Source organism: Trichoderma atroviride, chromosome 2, assembly GCF_020647795.1.
Source record: "Trichoderma atroviride chromosome 2, complete sequence".
Classification (NCBI taxonomy): domain Eukaryota; kingdom Fungi; phylum Ascomycota; class Sordariomycetes; order Hypocreales; family Hypocreaceae; genus Trichoderma; species Trichoderma atroviride.
In genome coordinates, this window is record NC_089401.1 from 506,443 (window position 1) to 527,554 (window position 21,112).

Consider the following 21,112-nt stretch of genomic DNA (forward strand, 5'->3'; position numbering starts at 1 on the left):
CAGCAGCCCAGTATAAAGCATTACGACCGCGTATATCTCTCAAGCCCAACGTTGCACCACTCTTGACGAGCTTCGCGACCATGGAGTCGTCGCCGCGAATAATGGCGTATATGAGAGCCGTTTTCTCTCAAGCCCAACGTTGCACCACTCTTGACGAGCTTCGCGACCATGGAGTCGTCGCCGCGAATAATGGCGTATATGAGAGCCGTTTTCCCCCACTTGTCTTGAGCATCAATATCAGCTCCGTGGTCTTGTAGGCCTTTGATCACGTAAACGCCATTGCGAATTGCCAACATCAGCGGAGTTCGACCCACGGCATCTCGCTCATTAACGTCCACGTCCGGATGTTGCAATAGATGTGGCAGCAAATCAGGGACTCTCTTTACCATGGCGGTGGACAGTGGTCCTCGTCCCCACTGATCTTTAAAGGCAAGCTGAGCGCCCTTCTCAAGGAGCAGAAGAAATATATCCTCTTTGCCTTTGCAAATAGTGGCTTGGACTGGTTTCCCTCCTTTAGGTGAGCTTAGATTGGCGTCTGCTCCGTGCTCCAGCAATATCTTGACAATGTCAATGTTATTCTTGAGTATTGCCTGCATTAGCAGATTGTCACGTTTCCTTTTGCTTGGAATATCTACGTCAGCTTTGTGCTCCAATAACAACGTTATCAAGTCAGAATTTCCGCAAGCAATTGCACATTCAAGCGCCGTGCCCTTTGGCCCTTCGTAGTCAATGTCAGCACCAGCTTCAAGCAGCCGGCGTGCGATTTCAACATTCCCAGCTTGAACCGAGCCGCAAAGACAACTGCCATACACTCCGCCAAAGATATTCGGATCGGCTTTAGCTTCCAGAAACATTTGGACCATGCATTCTGCACCGTTTGCAGCGGCAGCTTGCAGCGCAGAGGGGAAAATACTCTCGTCGTTTGCCAAGTTGACCTCTGCACCATTGTCTAGTAGGAACCTGGCAGCATCAACTCCGTTCACCGCTGCTGCAGACATGAGCGGCGTGCCCATTGAGTTGGAGTTGGAATTGATATCCAGCCCTTTTTTGATAAGATATTCAATGACGTCTAGTTTCCCAGACAGCGCGGCATAATGAAGAGCCGTCGCGCCCTGATTTGTCCTAGCGGTGATGCTGCTGTGGCTGGAACATAAGAGCTTTACGGTATCGAGTGTTCCGCTCGTCGCCGCGATATGCAACGCCGTTTTGCCTTGTTTATCTTGAACATTAAAATCGCACTCAACATCATGATCGATGTAATGCTGTATGACTAGATGCCCGTTCTCTTCATCTGCTGCCAACATAAAGGGCGTTTTGCCAGAATTGCAAAGCGCCATTGGATTTGCCCCGGCATCAAGCAAGAGCTTAGTCAACAAGGGATTGTCGGAAGCCGCATGCAGTGCTGTCTGGCCATTGTCATTCTTGACTTCGAGATCTGGAGATAGTTTGAGAAGCTGCTCAACTGCTGTCTGGTTGCCAGCCCTCGATGCTTGCCAAATTGCCGTACATCCTGCCTCGCCTTGTAAATCAATATTTATTTTCACTCTTTCTCTGTCTTCAAGCAGCGTTTCGAGAGCCTGCGGGTACCTTTGAGCTGCCATGTGGATCGGACTTTGAGACTCGCAATCCAAGACATTGGGGTTTGCTCCTTGGCTTAGGAGCATATCAATCATTTCATGATCCACGGCTCTGACGGCGCAATGAAGAGCCGTTGTCGGTTTATTCTCATTGATATCCCAATCATAATACAGGAGCAAACTGACAAGATTGACATGTCGCATCTTAACAGCCTCAATGAGGGCGTTTTCCTGTCCCTGGTAAAACGAGAATTCGCACCTATCTAATGGAATTGTGTCCAAGATATATTTCGTGACGTCCAAGTGGCCATTTCGCACAGCCAAGATAAATGGAGTATCGCCATTACTCTTTGGCGCCGAGATGAGGCAACGGTCTTCCTCTCTAAGCTCTGGTCTGTTTAAAATCTCACATAGAATCCATATGTGGCCATGGGAAGCCGCAATATGAAAAACTGTCTGGTCGAATTTGTCCCAGCCGCTCAATTCTGCACCATGATCAAGCAGTATCCGTAGTGTCACTAGACGGCCAGATTTAGCTGCAAAATGCAATGGCGTCCAACCGAAAGAATTGCGTGCTCCGGTATCAAACATTTCCGAGTTATAACCCACAAGCCGCTCGACAATGTCAGAATAATCTCCCTTAGCTGCGAGATGGAGCGCGGTATTTTCATCTTCGTCATAAGCATGTGCCGTGATGGAGGAATTTAGTAGCATTTCGACAATTTCGACAAATCCTTCCTTGGCGGCGAGCAGCAGCGAAGCCGCACGATCTTGGTCTAGACTATACTGCTTCTGTTGAAGTAACTCACGAACGACCTCGCCATGCCCATATTGGGCTGCTAGCTGAAGTGGCGAATTCGTAGGAGCCATTGAATCTTTTGGAGACTTCTCCGGGACTGGTCCTCTCTGCCTTTGGATCAACTCTCTCAAGATGGACAAAAAGCCTCCTTTTGCCGCAATATGAATTGGCGAATAACCATCACTCGTAATAGCGTCAAGCTCTGCTCCTGCGTTCAAGAGAATGTTGATTGTAGAAGACTGTCCGTGCTTCGCAGCGAAGTGAAGTGCCGTCATGCCGTTGACGTCTTTCTGGTTTATCGGCACTCCCGCACTTATCAAGATTGTTGATATGTCGTCAAATCCTCCAGCAGCAGAAAAGTGAAGTGCGTTGAGGCCCGTTGCGGACAAAGTATGTATATCAGCATTCTTTTGTAGAAGCAAATTAACAATCCCTACATGTCCCAAGCTAGCTGCCAACTGTAGCGGCCTTGTATCGTTTCGAATCATGATGTCGCACTTTGTGCCGCGTTCTATCAGATAAGACGACACATGTTCGTCTCCGTTCAAAATAGCCATCATGAGCGGCGATCTCTCAAATAGATACTCGGCATGGATCATATTTGGATCAATCTCAGACAGCTTTTGAGCCATACTCGTGAAGCCGCCATCAACCGCCAAATTCATGGCGTCCTTGGATCGGGCACCAGCGTCTAATAGTAGAGCAACGATGTCTTCTTGGCCTCTTTCGGCTGCCGTATCAAGCGATGCTGACAGCTCCATCTCGTAGTCGTCCTTTTTTAGTACTTCTTGGATCAGGTGTTTGGTAAGGTCAGCAAACCCAAACCAGCAGGCTATTTTCAAAAGGCTATCCAACTGTGAAATTGTGCCAGCTGAAGAAGCTGTGTACAGTTTGTACAAACTGAACCATGCTTTAATACAGCCTTCATTATTGAACAGCTCCTTCACTCGATCTTGCTTACAGTCTTTGTTGGTCCTTGCATAGTGCTGTGGCCACTCAACAACTGCATATTCCACAAAACCGTATTCCGGGCCATAGAATATCTCACGAAAATTCTCTACTTCGCCTTGCTGAAGTTTGGCGATATCAAGAATCATCTTGAGATAATCTATGCATTTGCCAAGGATGATGAAGTTGTATTCATTTTTGGCCTCTTCTGTAGTGCGATCCAACTTTGTAAAAGTTGGTACAACTTGCAAGTCGGATATCTTTATGAGAGCCCCATTGAGACACTGTAGGTAGCGTGCAATTGGACGGGGTATCTCTAGCTCGAGGTCTTCGAGACTCATATCTTGTGAAGAGCTAATTGCAATAGCAACGGCTAATTCTCCAAGTGTCAACGGCCTCACTGAATTCAGAATCCACATCCATAGTGAATCAAAAGGCATTTTGCACTTTCTTTTGCAATGCTCCAGTATTGCTGAATATAAACTGTCGGGACTTGTCGGTAAGTTTTGGAGTGCATTAGCTGTCGCTCTTTTGGTGGATGGAATACTTTCAGATTCTAGCGCTATGAACTTGGTAGTAAGAGCAATGCGATTGAAGTCGTACGGCTGGCTAAATAGAATGTTAAAGATTGCATCGCGATGATCGCTGAATTGAAGGTTGTTTTCCACGACTTCATTCGTTTCTTCTCGCACAAAAGTCTCCAAAAAAGGCATGTACCGATCTTGTTTGCCCAGATCAATACAATAGCTATGCGAGTACTGAGAAACGCGTTTGTTCGATTCTTCATCCAGCATAACGAGTTTCAGAGTGCCTGTTGCTGACCGCCTAGACTCATCAACTAGGGATTTTAAATCTTCCACGAGGCTTGAAGAACAATTTTGAGCTCCATGAATCATGATGATGACTGGTCGAGGCATGCACGTCTTAATAATCGTAAGCAGAACATTGCGAATAGTCTTATGACGGAAACGCTGATTTGGCCAAAGTGTTTCAGCAATAAATGACACTGGTAGATATAATTTAGGATCATGAAGTAGCAGCTGGCGGCATAATGAGGCATAAAAAGTCGATATGCTTTGAGTCCTAATGTCTCTTTCGCTAAACGCGAATGTAGCGATAATCGGCTTCGGTGAGTATTTTTGGAAGTGAAAGAATAGGGTCGACGCAGATCTAGCATTTATGTCACCATGAAGTCCATATATGTAGAGAATGCTGGATGATTCTGGACCAAAGTCACTCCAAGCAACATAAGATGCATGTTCCGTCATTTTCTGCAACAAGGTAGCGGAAGGTTCAACAAGCTGCAATTGGTAGTTGTTGGTATCCACTCTAGACAGTGTCGTGACAAAGTTCAAGAACTCTTCTGAAAGGGCTAGATAAGGTCATTAATAAAATTACCAAACACCATGAATAAACAAGAGTATTGACTGACAACGCAATTTGAAATCCACAGCTAAACTTATTTTAACTGCCATTCGTTCCGTGGTCTCGTGCTCCACAGACGGCATCCACAGATCTTCATCTGATGCTTCATCGCCCAGGACAATGATTCTGGTGGTCACCCACGCATCCTCGTCTAAAACTTCATCGTCTGAGTCAGTGATTATGTTGTAGTGTGCATCAATACCAGAAAATCTTCTTGAGACATCTTCTAACACAATCGGAAGCTCGTGCAGCAGTTTCGACGGCTGGCAAGAGCCAAAGTCGGAATCCAATAGCAGCCTAAGCGCGTCGTTCTGCCATAATAAGATGTTTCCTCTTGGATTAGGACACTCGTAGAGAACCTAGGCGTCTTCCATTAGTCCTAAAAAATTCTGGAGCCTTTAATCATAGCAAACATACCACGAGCGCGGTATCAAATGCTAGATGTCCGTATTTTTTATCGTTTTGTGCAAGTAGCAAGGCCTCGTGTTCAATTAGTTCTCTATTCCAGGATAGGTATGCCTTGATTGTCCAACAATACCTGTTTCACAAGCAGTCCCCCGAGTCCATGGCAAAGGAATACATATGGGACGATGCTATTGACTCCAAATCTAGCCTAATCATATTCAAATTAACGAAAGAGCATGAGAATCAGCTGGGACGACTCACTTTAGACCTTCGGTCTTTCTCAACCTCTCTCAATAGTTCCAATGCCCTTTCGGACAGCCCGGTATTTCCCCATGCAGGAGTTTCCGTCAGAAAGGGAATATTTGTAATAAATGCTACAGGAAAGCGTGCAGACCAAAAGTCGTAGACTGCACCTCGCTTCTCAGGGCCGTCATTCGCGCCGTGTACAATGACGAGTCTAAGTAATGTATTAGATCTCAAAAAAAAAGACTTTTCTCTTTTACGAGAAGTCAGAAACTCACTGAAATTGACGCTGCCGTTTACCATTCATAACTTTGATGATTCGTAATAGGAGACATACGTTAAAACTTTGAATTTGAAACTTGATTTAGGCAATTTAGTTACTAATGAACTCTCAAATGGAAAAATAAGTTAAGTCCAAGTGGCCTCTTTATAAAGGCACGAATCAAGCTGAAATTTAGGACCGAGGGACCTTCCTTCAAGTTTCTTTCACACCCAGTCAAACAAAGCTCCCAACCGCAGCTAGGTGACGCATGACGACAATTCTTTCAAACAGATTTTGAAAAGCTATCTAATGATGTGGAGTGAATACAACACAAAGGAAGATAGTTGGTTGATAGCCAAGATTGCATTCTTAAAAGTGGCTGGTCTTATTGCTACGTCTGCGCCCAATCGTTCGACAAGACAGCATGGATATTTATGAGTGCATCTATGCGATTCATGCATTCTTATTTGTCTTCAATAATACATAGAAAAGGCGTTAAGCTAATCTAATAGTGCTTCATAATATCTACCTAGGTAGGTAGTTCTCGCATGGTACAAGACAAAATACATCGTTTCCGCGCAGCAAAAGCAAGACAAAGGAAGACATACAACGGACTAGATAGTTCTGTGGCCGCTGTCACCGCATCTGGACTTACTAGTCTACTCATTCTCGTAAGTGAGCTGTTAAACAAAGAAGATAAATCGTACAAAGAATGTAGAATAATGAATCAAGCATTCCAGTATATGACGAAAGGAAAACTTACACTTATCAGTGGCTGAGCATTTGGAGAAGCAAATGCAAATGCTAGAAAAGCGGCTAAAACTCGAGAACCAAGACCTTGATACGCTGTAAATAGAGATGCGTTCGATGACCTAATAGCGCATGCCATGGATGTTTTAGCGGCTCGCATTAGTGCTTGGCTTGGCGACCGCCTAAAGCGGCAGCACCTGTGGCAGCGTCTCCACAGCGCCTAAGCCGCAAGCCACTTTTGGCCACATGCACCTTTAATCGACTGCCAGCGAACGACCATCGTCCATCTACACCTCCATCGTCGGATTTCCAGGCCTGCTGTTTCTCGCCTTTTATGCCTGCGAGGCCAGCTGCCACGCTCGACAAGCTACAGCAAAGCGGCGACTTCATCAGCAGCATGTTTCAGTAGAAACCTCGCCGGAATGGCAGCGACCGCAGACCCCATCAGTCCCGTGCCCTCGACGGCCATTTCAAGCTCTTCCTCTGCGCATCCGACCCGGAAGAACTCGTCCACCAGCCTGGCCGAGCTGACGGAAGATGAAGTGGTTCATAACGGCAACAGGCATGGATATGGAAATACGAATGGGAACAGGCATGGATACATGAATGGCAGCAAGAATGGGCACGACAAAGAGAATGAATATGGGCACGAGACCGCAAATGGAAGCCCTGCCATCAGCAGGAGATCGAGCAACAACAACTTCAGGCAGAGAGACTCTGGCAGCGACATGCAGAGGCAGCGCAGCAGCAGCGGCACCATGAAGAGGGACCCAAGCCACGACAACGTCCAGAAGCTGAGCGCCGCCGAGATGCAGCAGCTGACTAGCGAGCCCAAATCGCTTCCCATTGCGCCCGCGCCAGACTTTGTCCAGGAGCGAGAGGCCATTCGACAGTCTCTGATGAGGCCACCGGAGCAGCCCCATGCCGACGGATTCCAGCGGCCGAATGGCCTGGCGGCAGAGACCCGGACAGTCAGCGGATGGCTGCCCAGAGAAGCCCGAGCTCCAATGCGTCGCTCTGCGTCAGCGAATAGGACCGTATCGACGCCGCCGACGACCCGAGATGTTCAAGGCCTTGGTATCCAGGCGCCTGCGTCACCGCCGCGACGACTGTCATTTGTTCCTGGGACACGCCCTCAGGGGCTGAACCTCAACCTGGACGGAGCCGCAAACGCAGGCACAACCGGAAGCGTGGTATCACCGCCCATCAAGACCGGGCCACCAACTTTTGCGTCACAGCAGCCCGGACCTATCCAACCTGCAAGCTCCGGCATCCGGCCGCCGTCTCCCATCCCGCCCATGATTCCGCTCCCGCCAATGTCGATCCCTACGCATCTTCAACTTGAACTGTCCCAACAGCGCCCAAGCCCTCTTTATATCCACCAGTCCTATACCAACGATATTCCGTACGAGTCTCACGCCGTCAAGTTCGAACGTCTGAAGAACGTCCTCCTGATACCCCCATTTCTGGAGCGAACGCTGTATTTTGGTGCGCTGGCCTGCTTGGATGCCTGGCTGCACACCTTTACCATTCTCCCCATCAGGTTTACCATGGCCCTCGCCGTCTTGGTGCAATGGTGGATGTATGTCATCTTTAAGGAAGTCAAGTGGCTGGTTGGCTTTGTCTGGTATGGCCTCGGGCGAGTATGGCGCCGGGCTCGAGCAGTGCGCGGTCGAAGAATTAGTGATGCGTCCGACAGCGCCAGATCGCGCAGCTGTAGTAGAGCCAGCGAGGTCTCCGTGGACGGCGCATCGCCTGGCATTCGGCACCGCTCCAATGGAAGGATGCGAACCGATTCACGCGCTCGCGGTGCAAGTGATGCTGCCGGGACCAAGACACCGTCGCTCCCAGCTCGCAGCAATCCGGGACCGAAGTCGGGCATCTTTCGGCACCGACGGACAAAGTCGACGCCGTCCAACCTCTCGTCCTTCCACAAGGCCGATTTGCTCCAGGGCGCAGTCATCATATGTAGCTCTCTCGTGCTGATGAAACTGGACGCCAGCCGAATGTATCACCTTATCCGCGCGCAGTCGGCCATCAAGCTGTACGTCGTGTACAATATCCTCGAGGTTGGAGATAAACTACTCTCAGCCCTGGGCCAAGACATCCTCGAGTGTCTGTTTAGCTCAGAGACCCTATCCCGTAATGCGTCTGGCCGGTCCAAGATTCTCCTGCCGCTGGGCATGTTTGTGCTTGCTTTGATATACTGCGTACTCCATTCCGTGGCCCTGTATTACCAAGTCATTACCCTCAACGTGGCCGTCAACTCCTATTCCAATGCCCTCCTTACGTTACTCCTATCCAACCAATTTGTCGAGATCAAAAGCACGGTTTTCAAGCGCTTCGAGAAAGATAGTCTGTTCCAGCTTACCTGCGCGGATATAGTAGAGCGCTTCCATCTCTGGGTCATGCTGCTCATCATCGGCATGCGAAATATTGTCGAAGTGGGCGGCCTCTCTATCCCGGGAGCCAGTATGAGCGATGACGCTCCCACCAAAGCGGCGCCTCTCCACTCGGCAAGCATCCTCCCTCACAGCTTTACCGTGCTTCCATCCTGGGTCATGTCGGGAGAGGTTCTCTCACCGTTTCTCATTGTCGTAGGCAGCGAGATGCTGGTAGACACCATCAAACACGCTTATGTGACAAAGTTTAACAACATCAAACCAAAGTTCTACAACAGGATCCTCGACATCCTATGCAAAGACTACTATACCAATGTAAGTAGCTGCCCTCAGTATATAGTTCACAAGATTGGAATACTAATTCTTCACCTCATGCAAGGCCTTCACAGCTCCCGCTCTCACGAGAAGACTCGGTCTCGCCGTCATCCCTCTATCCTGCCTCTTCATCCGCGCCTCCATCCAAACATACCACATGCTCCTATCCGCCCATGTTCCTATGCCTCTCCATATATCGACCCAGACGTCTCTAACAGAAGCATCCGCAACGCCCTCCTCTCCCGCCATGATTGCAGCCCTCAACCGCTTCGACACTCTTATCCGCGACTCTCTAGGCCGCGCCACTTACGGATATCCTTATGACCATCCGCTCAACTCGCGCCCCTGGTACAGATGGACCTCGGATGATGCCATTGCAGCCATCACCATGGTAGTCGTCTTCTTCATCATCTTCCTCGTGCTCCTTATTCTCAAACTCCTCCTCGGAATGATCCTCCTCAAGTACGCCCGCAACCGCTACGCCAAGATGAAGCAGAAGGAAGCTCTCGTTGCCGCTGGACAAGCGGAATGGGACAACTACAAGGCTAATGGGATACGAGTGGGTGGCTTTGGACAGGTAGAAGTCACAGAAGACAAGCGTCGCTGGATAAACGCCGATCCCACGGAAGGGCTGAAGAAGAAGAAGAAGGAAAGGGACGATAGGAAGCCGACAAATGTGGAAGGGGATTATCAGGGCGTGTTTCGATATGACATGGTGGAAAAGAGGATTTGGTGAGGTGTTATGTACAGTACTGGATTAAAGAGTAACTCCATGGGTGGCGCAATTCGTTCCGTTGTTTATTCATCTATTAGCGTTGGTACCAAGCATATCATACTCTGCATAATAGTAAACCACTTTTTTTCCCTTCACTATTGCTATATGAACATTACTTTTGCTCAAGACTCGAGTTGAAATGCATTTCATCCGCCAAAAAGATGACAATCAATCTGTCCAATGGTACCATTAGATCCTTCGCAATTTTAGAGCAAGAAATTAATCTTCACACTCGAGAATTTTTCGTGCTTCCTTTCCTTTCATGTCCAAACACTGGCACATCTTGATACTTGTCAATTTCGCCTGTAAGTTTCTTCTATTGCTAATTCAAAACGAGTGCTTTAAGCGCACAACCCACACACCTTCAAATCCAACCTCTTTTAACTTTATATACGCTTCCCCCATAACCCGCATACTCGAGCATATACACTCTATGCTATTTTCCCAATCCAGCCTTTTTCTAATTAAACACACTGTGATATTTTCTTTATATGTGTTTTCCCTTGTATACCCTCGGCCCATTTCCATTTTTCTCTTTTTTTCCTAACTCATCATAAAGGGGTATAGTTCATGTCTTCATGTCTTCATCGTCTAAGATACCAGTTCGCTCTCAAAAAAATATACCAAATAACTCTTTTTTTCTTTTATCCCTTACTGGACGAGGCTCAGCAAGTTGGGGTTATTGGCAAACAGGTCCGGCTTGGCTCCGTAGAGTGCCTTCACAGTCTGAGAGATGATCTGGCGGGTCTCGGGCTCGAGCTGCTCCTGGGGAGGAGACAGGACCTTTTCGAAAATGCCAATCAGCTGGGGAGTCAGCTGCTGGACAGTTTCGTTGGACTGATCGTAGAGAGTGTGAATGGCCTGGTAAATGGGCTCGTTCTCCTCGTACTCCTCCTGGAGAGGCAGGGCAGCCACAATGGCGGGGAGGGCCTGGGCAACAAACCCAGCATCAGCGTGCTTGAGAATCATTCGAGACAGGGCTCCGGCGACGTTGTCCGTAATGTGCATGTCGCGCATGGCCAGCATTGGCTCAAACTTCTCCCAAAGCTGAGGGTAGATAGGGACCGTCTTGGCGGTATCGGTGGAGTTGAAGATCAACAGACCGATAGCGTAGGCGGAGTTGGACTTGGTCAAGGCATCAGGATCAGACAGTCGGCGGATCAAGGCCTGTCCAATAGACTCGGTGTATGGGGTAATTGCCTCGCCGGTGTACTTAACAAGCTCGGCAATAGTGCCAACAGCAGTCGATCGCTGGAGGTCCTCAGTAGAGCTGGCCATCTTGTAGATGGGCTTCTCGAAAATCTTCCAGAGCTCGCCGAAAGCGGGGCCCAGAGCAGCGGCGAGGCCAACAACGACATCCAGGGCGGTGTCAATGGCAAGCCAGTCGTACTCTGAAGATCCAGCGTCCTCGACCTCCTGCTCCTCGTCCTCATCGCCAAGATCCAGCTGGCAAGGGTGAGAGCGAGTGATCAGAAGAGTGACGACGGAGATGACCTCTTGCAGCATGCCATCCTTGGCAGTCAGGACTGCAGGACCACAAGCCTTGAGAGTGGCGGCAACGTTGCGGTTGATGTCGGTGACGACGGATCTATTTGCTTGGTTAGCAAGAATGCCAATTTTCATTGTCAAGAGAGAGATGTGGAAAATAGAGGAGCAGATCAGAAGTAGATTAGACGCTTTCTCAGCAATTGCAAATTTGCATCTGAGTGAGCTGGGTATAACGCAATGTTGTCATCATGCAAGTGGAATGTGAAGATGTAAAGAAAAACGTTCGAAAAGACAAAATACGTACCGGTCGCTGTCGTTGGCCCAGATAGTCATGGTAGCCTCGTGAAGAGTCTCACCAATCTTGGCGATTGATGCAGGAGGAGTGGGCTTGGGGGGCATGCCAGGCTCCCACTTGACGCCAGAGCCCTCTTCCCAGACCTGGAAGACGCGGGCATAGATGCGCCACAGGGTAGAAATGGCAGTCTTGCGGCAGCCTTCGTAGTCGTGGTCGGTAAAGGGCAGAACCTTCTCAATGGTCTTCTCGACGTAGGTCTCGAGGTTGTTCATGTTGCAAGAGTTGGAAATGACATCTCCAAGGACATCAAGGGCAATCTCCTGCTCCATGGCAACGGCAGTGGTGCCGCCAGCGAGATCTGCAAGATCTTCAATATCATCCCACTCATCCTCAGCTTCGCCTCCAGTGGCAATAGTAAGATCCTCTTCGCTCTGAGGGGTCTTAACCTTGATGCGCTTGCCGCCAATGACAATGTGGCCATCGTCAAGCTGGCTGGGATCAATGCCAGGAATGTCGAGCTCCTCCTCTTCAAGCTCCAGAGAGGCAAAGATGCCCTGGAAGACGCCGCCAAGGAAGTGCTCGAACTGCTCGTGGTAGACCTTGGACAGGTTGGACCATAGGATGAAGCTGGTCTCCTTGAGTCTGGGGTTGTCGAGGCTAAGAGCCTCCTCGCTGGCCTTCATGAGATCCATAACGTAAGGCTGGAAGGCCTCAGGGCCAACAGCCAGAGCAATGCGGCCCAAGCTGTCGCAAGTGGAGCTTCGCAGGTTCATGGCATCCTCACTATCCTTGATCATGACGAAGTTACCGAGAGACTTCATGACATTCTCGAAGTAGGGCTGGAACTCCTTCTCCATAGATGCAGCAATAGCACCCAGAGCGGAGGCAGCAGCAGCCTTGACACCATAGTCGTTGTGGTCAAGCAGCTTAACCATAGGGCCAATCAGGGCAGGGCCGTACTGAGCCATGATCTTGGTGTCGATACCATCACCAAAGGTATCGAGAGCACCACAGGCGCATCGGATGATGCTGATGTTGGTCTTGTCAGAAGGACCCTGGGAGGCAGACTCAAGGTTCTTCAAGACAGCCTCAATGATTTGCTGGTGGTGTGAAACCATCTCGTCGGCCATTTCCTCAGCAAGGTGGATAAGACCGACCAGAGCAGCATGTCGGACCTTGGTCTCAGAGTCGCAGAGCAGGTTGATGATGGAAGGCAGAAGAGGCTGGAGCTGGGTTGAGATGAAATCAGGAGCGCCCTCAGCGGCATTGCCCAAAGCCAGCATAGCGGCCATACGGTAGCGCGGGTCTTGGTTGGTGGCAAAGACGGGGAACTGCTCCAGAAGGGGCACAATGACCTGGCGAGGAGGGAGCTCGTTGGCCAGCTGGTCAATCAGGCTGATGGCCACTCTAGCAGGCGACATGTCCTCTTCGTCTTCAGAGTCCAGATCAATGACGATGTGCATGGCCTTGACCATGAGCTCGGCACCGAGATCCTTCATGGCCTGGATCTTCATGCGGCGGAAAGAGACGGTCTGGATGAGGAAGCCAAGGGCCTGAGAACGAGGGTCATCCTCAGCGTTGGTGTTGCCAGCAAGCTCAATCATGAACATGAGCAGGTCGCGCAGGTGGAGGTTGAGAAGCGCAGAGTCGTAGGCGATGAAGGAGTGGAAGACGTCAAAGACGGCGCCGTAGCTCTCCTCGTCACCGGCCTCGACGGTGGCCTTGAGGATGTTGACCAAGCTGGGGACGAATCCCTGCATGATGGTGAGGGCCTTGGGGTCCTCCTCGGGGTCAACGAGCATGAGGATGGCGCCAATAGCACGCACAATGTTCATGCGCACCTCCTTGCTTTCGTCGTTGATGCGAGCCTGGAAGAGCTGCAGCAGCTGGTCGGTGTGGTCGCTGAAGTGGGCGGGATCGTCCTCGAGCATGGCATACAGGACGAACGAGCCGACCTCGCGGTGCACGACGTTGTCGCTGGTGTTGAGGGGCAGCAGCTGGGCCAGGAAGTCCTCGCCGTCGCCCTGCTCCATGTCCTCGCCAACGATGCCGGCGACCAGACGCGCCAGAGAGTGGCGGTTGGCCGCCGACGTCTCCTTCAGAGTGCCCTCCAGCAGGTGGGAGCGGACAAGAGGCTTCTGGTCTTGGGCCGTCTTCTTCCAGAACTTGTTCACCAGGCGCAGGGCCTGGACAGAGGCCAGCTGTCGCACAGCATTGTCTGCGTTTGTAAGAGCGATCTCGATGAGCGCCAGAAGAGACTCGGGCTTGGAGTAGTAGTTCTTCTGGAGGTCGGCCGTGACAGCCTTGACCTGTTCCGTGTTGGCTGAAGAAAGAAGAGTTAGTAAGAAAGGGTTTTCACACGAGAAAGACGTTCACGTCTCTCTTTTGCATCTTCTCGGTGCGCGCGAGAAGCAGATAACAAAGGAAAGCAATGGACAAACAGTAGAGAAGAGACTTACGAACTTGGCTGGCCTGCAGCAACTGGGCGAGCTTTTCCCTGTCCATCCTGACTATTCGCTTGGAAGCTCGGCGACCAAGAGAAATGCAAAAGATGAAGAAAAAGAAAAAGGAAAAGACAAGGTGGTGTGGAAAAGATTTTATGTATCCCGCCTAGAGGGGAAAAAAAAATTAATATCGATTCTCCAACCAGGCAGGGACTTTTTTTCGCCCCGCTTGACCGAGGGGTCGTCTCCAGTTTCAAGATTAACGGCGGCTTGGGATTGGCGCCGGATTATGATTGGTGGGAGCGCGTTATCGTTATCTGAAGCTAGAGCTGCGATAAAAAGGTCGGGGTCTAGGTTATTCGAGAAGAAATCTGAACGAGTAAATGCCGAGATAGTAAGTGAAATTCGTTTGAAGGCATGACATTTAAGAATGTTGGAACATTTGAGGAAGAAGTTGTTCTACTGTGCATACCTACTAGATGGGCGGTGGGTATAAAGCTATTCTTGCAATATTATTGCGATGCTGGATATTGAGTCACTTTCGTCAGGTATTTATGTATAGACAGACAAACATACGTGCGTACTAACAACTAAAGACATATTCCAATAAGCAAATCTAGTTCTAGTGTACATTTATAAATATCACATTAAATCTTACACTCAGCCATAAATTGTCTAATCCGTCGGTTGCCCTGACCTTCTGGTACTGCCATATAACTACTGCAACACGCCTTGTTGTTCCCTCCTCCCCATCTCGTGACTACATGTATAATTCTTCTTCATTCTCATTATACTGCCCAGTCAGTCTTTTTTTTTTTTTTTTTTTTTTTTGGGGGGGGGGGTTTGAGCCTAGTGACTCTGGTCTTTGAGATTGTTCTCTTTGTTTTTTTGCTTTCGTTCGTGATCATCCTCCTTGTGATCCTTCACAGGTAACGGTTGAATCCTTTTAGGAGTCTGCCTGTTGACCCCCAGCCGCTTCGTAATTTTGGAGGCTTTCTTGATCTTAGCCTTAACAAATTTGATCACTTCTTCATCTCGGGGCGATGGAAATAGATCATCCCAAGTTAGTATCGGTATGAGAGACCCCAAATCGCTGCCCTGTTCCCACTTCTCAACTGTTTCTCTCACGAGACGGTTTGCATTCCCTTCAAACCACATCCCTTGGTCTTCCTCTTCCTCAGACGGCATGGGTGGTTCCTTTTTCCATACTTTCGTCCCTAGTCCCTGGTTCAGGCAGATCCATATATATTCGTAAAAACGCTGAGCCTGAAAAGAATAGTAATCACCGTTTGGAAACCTCCCCATTAAATTTAATCCTTTCGTATGACATGTTTGAAGATACGTTAGAGCGTGGCTAGTGACGATGACGCAATGAAGCCATTGCGCTTGCTCAGTTGTCTTGAAGCTTGGCCACGTCCTCCACAGTACTGCCTTAGCATTAAATGCTTCGTCGTTCTCTTCTTTATCCTGGATAGGTTCACCGCGGTCATCTTCCCATGAAGATAAATGTTTAGTTGGATCTGGCCACTGCCATCGAATTTCATCCTTGAGAATTGAATCCATCGCTGTCCTGGTCGCATTTGCTTCTTTAAGGCTCACCATTGAATCATAAATTTTCATATAAGGTCCATCGTAATTCAATGACAAAAGCTTAACAGCGACGTTTTGTTCGTGACTCATGTTGTAAGGTGTAGGTTTATGACTTGGTCGTTGATGAATAGATGGCTAGTTTAGTGGCTGTGTGGTGGAGGAGCAGCAATATGAATGCTTTGCTGCAAAGCACGGAAGGAAAGTAGTATTATAGGGGAAAAGAGATTTACCAGAAAGTCATCGTACATTGGCGCATGTGCCCAATATATCCCTACCTAGCTACATGTGGAACGCGCGTTCAATACGTGGACCAGAGCGACAGCTGTTCTCGTCGAGATCACTCCCTGTGTTGCCCCCAGTAATCCATGTTCAGCGCCTGTGCTTGGAGCTGTTCAATTGATACTGAACATGAAACGATACTATTCTAACATATTGTTCATATTGCTAATAAAGACTGTTCAGGCTATGTAAGTGTCAGCTGATGCGCGTAGCAGACATTCAACACTTTAAAAACCCTGGAAAATCTTCTATTATTTTTTTCAACATCTGCTGACAGTAAAACAGTGAAACATTCTACAATTAGGCTAACAGTGGCTGTTCTAAGTGTTGTTGAGAATATCATCGCCTTTTTTTTTAGCACCTCAGTGTAAGTCTTTCACGGTACAGACCTCTTATCTCGTCGTTGATACACTATTGCTGACAAAAACCTTAGCCAAGATGGTTTCCGGAAGCGTACTCTCACCCTTCAAATATGCCAAAAGACTAGAGATATGGCTCAAGTCAATCGAGCGCAGAATTAGCATCCTTCAAAGCCCAAGCAACGTTGTGCACATCCAGGCTTCACAATACAGTAAGCTAGCATAACCCATGTGCTTGAATATTACCTTCCTTCAAAGTCTCCTAGAATACTAAAAATATCAAAGTTTTTGATAACGCGGTGCTTTGCCTGATAGATGAACATCTCAGAATCCAAAAAGGTGAGTGATGCTTGATCTCTCTAGGGCGAGATGGGACAGCACAGTAGGGAGTTAACGCTGCTAATACTCATGTTTATCTTTTCAGGAGCAAGGGAAGATGAAAAACGGCAAAGAGGTATGCTTTCATACACGTTGTGCATCAAGTTCATGGCTGATAATGTCGACATAGCTGAATTGTCACAAATTTCCAACGAGAATCTTCCTGCCCAAATGGAGAATGATAGACTGAGTTCCAGTTCGAACAACCTTTCTCTGGGTCAGCAGCGGGTTGAAAAACAAAGCACACACCACTCTGAACACGGCTTACCACGTTTTCTTAATTCCGAATACCAAAAGGTTGATATGTCGTTCATTGCTAAAAATAGGCGGCTGTTTTCTGTTTGGGAGTTATGGAATCTTGAAAAATTCGTTAGCGATACCATTTTTTGCAACTGGATGACATCGTCTGAATCAAAAGCGCACATCCTCAATTATGGTTGGATTCACCCAAGTCCCATTTCGGGCATCCTCTCTCCCGTATCTAAAGCCTCTGCCTCGCTGGCGTCCTTACTCAACAACCGCGACCAATTTATCTGCGGTGTATGGTTCTGTAGCCGTCACGTCAAATTAGGGAACGATGGCGTCGGTGTGATGCTTGCGAGCTTCATCGATCAAATATGCCATCAGTACTCGTTCGATTTTGATCATTTGCAGCACAATGGGGCCAATGAAGCATGTTTGGAAAATCGCGGCAACGAAGAGCTTTTCAACTTCTTGTACGCGCTTATAAAAAAGTTGCCATCGGACATAACCCTTGTGCTTCTAATGGATGAAATCAACATCTTTTATCGCAACAAAAAGTTCAAGGACGGGCCATATATCGGTGACAAGCTAGTAAAGTTAGTAACTGATGAGAGCCTCTCAACCACCGTCAAACTGTTTTTCACGAGCACGAATAACATCAGAGGATGATAATAAAAATCTCAAGCAGAGAATCGAATTTTCAACGTTGAGAAGGCATTGTGTGAGGGGAGGATACAATCGGAAGAACATATGAAGAGACAGGAGATGCAGAATTTTCGGGCATAATTTCACTCTTTTTGCATGCTTATTTGGTCCATAGTTGTCTGCTTTTTGATAATAATTTGCCTTTGTGTCTAATCAAGCTTATGATTTAATTGTATTTTGGTTCACAAAGAATTGCAACTTCAGCAGAATCCATAGTTATGAACATCAACTTTCATGAATATTTCTATTGTTGATCCAATAAGGTCTATCACCCATATCAATGAATTGACGTGGCCATGTTTATCCAACTCAAATTTAAACCAAAAAATTTCCAAGCTCGTGTCAGGATATCTTCCCCTTCTTTTCGCCTCATCATGAGTGAGCACCCAATCAAAGACATGATGATATAGGTGTCGCAGTGCATAAGTCCGGTCCTTCAGCCCCTGAAATTGCAACACAAGTTCTGAATTGTTTTCCTCTGGCAACATAATAACGATGTGAAAGGGCTTACTTGGGTTGTTGTATCTGCCGACATAAGCTTCTAACCTGGATATTTGCTGACCGCCATCATGCTTCTCCCTCAACTCATCCCCTGCGTTGATCCTATCTTGATAACTCTTGATGACTCTTTTGTTTCCTTCCTCTGCCAATTTGACGTAGTCATTGTTATCTCGAAGATCAAACAAGGCTCGAATGAAGATTCGGTCAATCCAATCTGCTGCGTCACTAACAGCGATAGAGTTGGTGAGAACAGCTATAGCCGATTTGCTACCAGGAAACAGAGCTATAAACGTGTAGTAGCCGACCGTGCTTCCTTGATGGTAAATCATCAAGAGTAGCTGGTCCGGCGTGCCAAGAACTGGGCTGTCTTTCATGTCCCATAGTCCGGCATTGTCTCTCACCAAGCCAACAACGCCAGGGAGCTGAGTTCGAATCCAGCCGTAACCATAGGACCGCTCTCTCAAAGAGGGACTCTTAATCGCAATATGACTGCTCAAGATTCCTGGTACTTGTTTCAATACCGAATAGTCGAGTCCTGGTGTAGCTTGGGCTGCGTCCAACATTGCCTTGGACTATTTCAGCATATCATCAAGGTTCGAGTATATTCCTCGATGCCTCAAAGAATGTGCCTTCGAATACCTGATCTTTCGTAAATGAAATGGGGTGCCATCTTCCAGTCCAGCGTATGGCTCAGCAAACTCAACTGGATCCACAAATTAGGGTCAAAAGTCGTATCATTTAGACCTAGAGACTCAAATATCGCTTTGGACATGAAGGTGTTGATGCTTTGATTGGTGACTCTCTCAATAATGGCTCCTGCCAAGGCGCAGCCCCAGACAAAGTAGCTCCAGTTTGTGCGAATAGGGAACAATTGCTTGAACTGCCTTACAAGAAAGAATAGGCTTTCTTTCTGTAACAACATATCACTGTCACCTTGATCATATCTCCAGATCCCGCCAGTCCGCTTCGGTGCGACAGTATATCTGCGATGGCGAGTGTCTCAGCTATGTTGGCATTTTGTTCAAATTCGAGAAGAATATCTCGTACGGGAGTATTCCAGGTAAGCTTTTTATCTTCAACGAGCCTGGCAATTCCAACAACAATGAAAGATTTCGTAACTGAACCAATGCCGTACACAGTATCGGAAGTGGTGCGCAGCTGATTGTCCACGTCTCTGTAGCCGAAATTATAAGTATGGATCACCTCGCTATTATGGATGACTCCGATAGAGGGCTAGGACACGCCGGATGAATTGCAAATCTCGTCAACCGCAATGTTGGCATATGCTAGTCGCTCGTTTACAGTGAGATTCTCGGTATGCTTTACTGAGGATGTGTCGGTAGTCTTCGTCAGGTTTTTCGGTAGGCTTTATTGAAATCGCGATGAAAGGCAGCTTTATCAGCCATTTGGAAAGGTATATGAGCTTCATCGCGAATAATTGTGTCCAAATAGTGAAGAGTTGTGAGCTATGTTGGATCGTAAAGCATTTTAGCTGGCCTGGCTGCAAGTCTGATGGTGCCAGAGTTTTATCTTGGGTCGATGAGCCTAAAAAGAGCTTTGATAACAAGAAGACAATTATGCAGAGCGAAATTGCATATTGAAGCCATGTGTAGGAACCAACAAAGCAAGTAAAACGCGAGATGATTGGGTCGTTGGCAGCAGCATGAAGACAATTCATTTATTGGCATGTGACGCTTGGTAACCTGCATTTATACGACCTATATGTCTTCTGTAGCACTGTACAATGAGATAAAAATCCAAGTTCAAACCTAGACACGACGCAGAGCTATAAAAAAAACCATTCTAGTTTCAACATATAACATCAATCGCCTTTCAGCAGTATAGCTCTCACCTGATCTAACAGAGAGTTTCATTCACACAACCTCATCTCCGCACGCCAATCGAACCCATCCCAGAGTTTATGCCGTTTCATCCATTGTTTAGAAACGCAGATTCAAGAGCACAAGTAACAGCTGTTGTAAGTCAAGCCACATCACTCCACCGCCTCCTTCACATCCCCCCTCTTCAAACAAATCGTATGCCCAATCACAAGCTTCCCACAATCCAACCCCGTATTCATCCCCAAAATCTCATCAACACTCATCCCCGCCGCCTGCGCAATATCCCAACAATTATCATTCTCCTGAATCGTCACGCTATGCTCGCACGTAACAACCTCCAGCTTCTCCTCCGCCGGCTTGCGCCCAATGAACCAAAAGAGCACAAGCAGCGACAGTCCGACCAAGACTCCGAAATTCAGCAGCGGCATCATGTCGTGCCGCCACGAAACTTTCGGTTGCGCTGCGGCCTGGCCCGCGAGGAACGGATCCGAATCGCTGTCGTCGTCGCCATGGTCGGCTGGGCCGGATCCGACTCTCGTCAGGCGTCCGTACTGAGAGCCCGGCGCGGATTCCCAGTAGCTCCCGTCGGCGTCCTGAAAAGTGTAGACCTGAGTGTCGGCATCGTATCCGACGCGGGTCATGCCCTCGGGGAGGCGCTCTTCGTCGGTGTCGTAGCGGGAGAATCGAGACATGGCGTTATCTCCGTGACGTCGTAATCGCGGTAGAGCTCGGTTTCTGTATAGGTACTTTGGTGTTCTGTAGGTGTGTAGGTATAGATTCAAACAAGTCACTGTCGCTAAAACGATAATCAAAATTTCATTTGGGCTTCATGATGATGCAAGAAGCAGCACGAGACGGTCAGGCAACAGACGTCACCCCAAGAGCATGCGAGGCGAAGCAAAGCTGAAACAGTTTACATCAGCTTACGATCTGCAGATGGAGGGACGTACAGTGGGGGAGACATGTACAAGTACATGTACCTTGTGGCTGGGGCTGGTTGCCGCTTCGAGCTCCGTATTGCCAAAAACGGAAATCTTGATTAAGGAGACATGGAATCAGCAAAAAACATCATCACTACTGTATATGAT

General features: G+C 48.2%; 6 protein-coding genes across 6 annotated transcripts; 1 reads left to right on the top strand and 5 right to left on the bottom strand.

Annotated features, from left to right (window-relative positions):
• Window positions 1-20: 20 nt before the first annotated feature.
• On the bottom strand, window positions 21-3,887 carry TrAtP1_002839 (uncharacterized protein; the record flags this gene model as incomplete). Its single annotated transcript, XM_066111638.1, has 2 exons — window positions 3,872-3,887; window positions 21-3,807 (listed from the first exon to the last, which is right to left on the bottom strand). The coding sequence occupies exon 2, from the start codon at window positions 3,762-3,764 to the stop codon at window positions 21-23; it is 3,744 nt and encodes a 1,247-aa protein (XP_065967716.1). The 5' UTR covers window positions 3,765-3,807; window positions 3,872-3,887.
• Window positions 3,888-6,666: 2,779 nt separating this feature from the next.
• On the top strand, window positions 6,667-9,983 carry TrAtP1_002840 (uncharacterized protein). The gene is made up of 2 exons (XM_066111639.1): window positions 6,667-9,126; window positions 9,191-9,983. The coding sequence occupies exons 1-2, from the start codon at window positions 6,832-6,834 to the stop codon at window positions 9,860-9,862; spliced, it is 2,967 nt and encodes a 988-aa protein (XP_065967717.1). The 5' UTR covers window positions 6,667-6,831; the 3' UTR covers window positions 9,863-9,983.
• Window positions 9,984-14,288, bottom strand: TrAtP1_002841 (uncharacterized protein). The gene is made up of 3 exons (XM_066111640.1): window positions 14,144-14,288; window positions 11,694-14,007; window positions 9,984-11,489 (listed from the first exon to the last, which is right to left on the bottom strand). Exons 1-3 carry the CDS (start codon window positions 14,187-14,189, stop codon window positions 10,553-10,555), a joined length of 3,297 nt encoding a protein of 1,098 aa, XP_065967718.1. The 5' UTR covers window positions 14,190-14,288; the 3' UTR covers window positions 9,984-10,552.
• Window positions 14,289-14,888: 600 nt separating this feature from the next.
• Window positions 14,889-15,316, bottom strand: TrAtP1_002842 (uncharacterized protein; the record flags this gene model as incomplete). The annotated part of the gene is made up of 2 exons (XM_066111641.1): window positions 14,889-14,921; window positions 15,056-15,316. 2 exons carry the CDS (start codon window positions 15,314-15,316, stop codon window positions 14,889-14,891), a joined length of 294 nt encoding a protein of 97 aa, XP_065967719.1.
• Window positions 15,317-17,536: 2,220 nt separating this feature from the next.
• TrAtP1_002843 (uncharacterized protein) lies at window positions 17,537-18,746 on the bottom strand (the record flags this gene model as incomplete). The annotated part of the gene is made up of 2 exons (XM_014087520.2): window positions 17,537-17,565; window positions 18,194-18,746. 2 exons carry the CDS (start codon window positions 18,744-18,746, stop codon window positions 17,537-17,539), a joined length of 582 nt encoding a protein of 193 aa, XP_013942995.2.
• A 1,430-nt stretch (window positions 18,747-20,176) lies between these two features.
• TrAtP1_002844 (uncharacterized protein) lies at window positions 20,177-20,716 on the bottom strand (the record flags this gene model as incomplete). Its single annotated transcript, XM_014087521.2, has 1 exon — window positions 20,177-20,716. The coding sequence occupies one exon, from the start codon at window positions 20,714-20,716 to the stop codon at window positions 20,177-20,179; it is 540 nt and encodes a 179-aa protein (XP_013942996.1).
• Window positions 20,717-21,112: the final 396 nt, after the last annotated feature.

What these genes read in the sequence shown, in the direction of transcription:
- TrAtP1_002841 (XM_066111640.1), bottom strand. Translation starts at nt 14,189, where the DNA reads ATGGACAGGGAAAAGCTCGCCCAGTTGCTGCAGGCCAGCCAAGTTC. An exon ending in GCTGCAGGCCAGCCAAGTTC is followed by an intron (nt 14,008 to 14,143) that starts GTAAGTCTCTTC and finishes TTCTTTCTTCAG; the next exon opens with CCAACACGGAACAGGTCAAG. An exon ending in TGGGCCAACGACAGCGACCG is followed by an intron (nt 11,490 to 11,693) that starts GTACGTATTTTG and finishes CCAAGCAAATAG; the next exon opens with ATCCGTCGTCACCGACATCA.
- TrAtP1_002840 (XM_066111639.1), top strand. Translation starts at nt 6,832, where the DNA reads ATGGCAGCGACCGCAGACCCCATCAGTCCCGTGCCCTCGACGGCCATT. An exon ending in GCAAAGACTACTATACCAAT is followed by an intron (nt 9,127 to 9,190) that starts GTAAGTAGCTGC and finishes ACCTCATGCAAG; the next exon opens with GCCTTCACAGCTCCCGCTCT.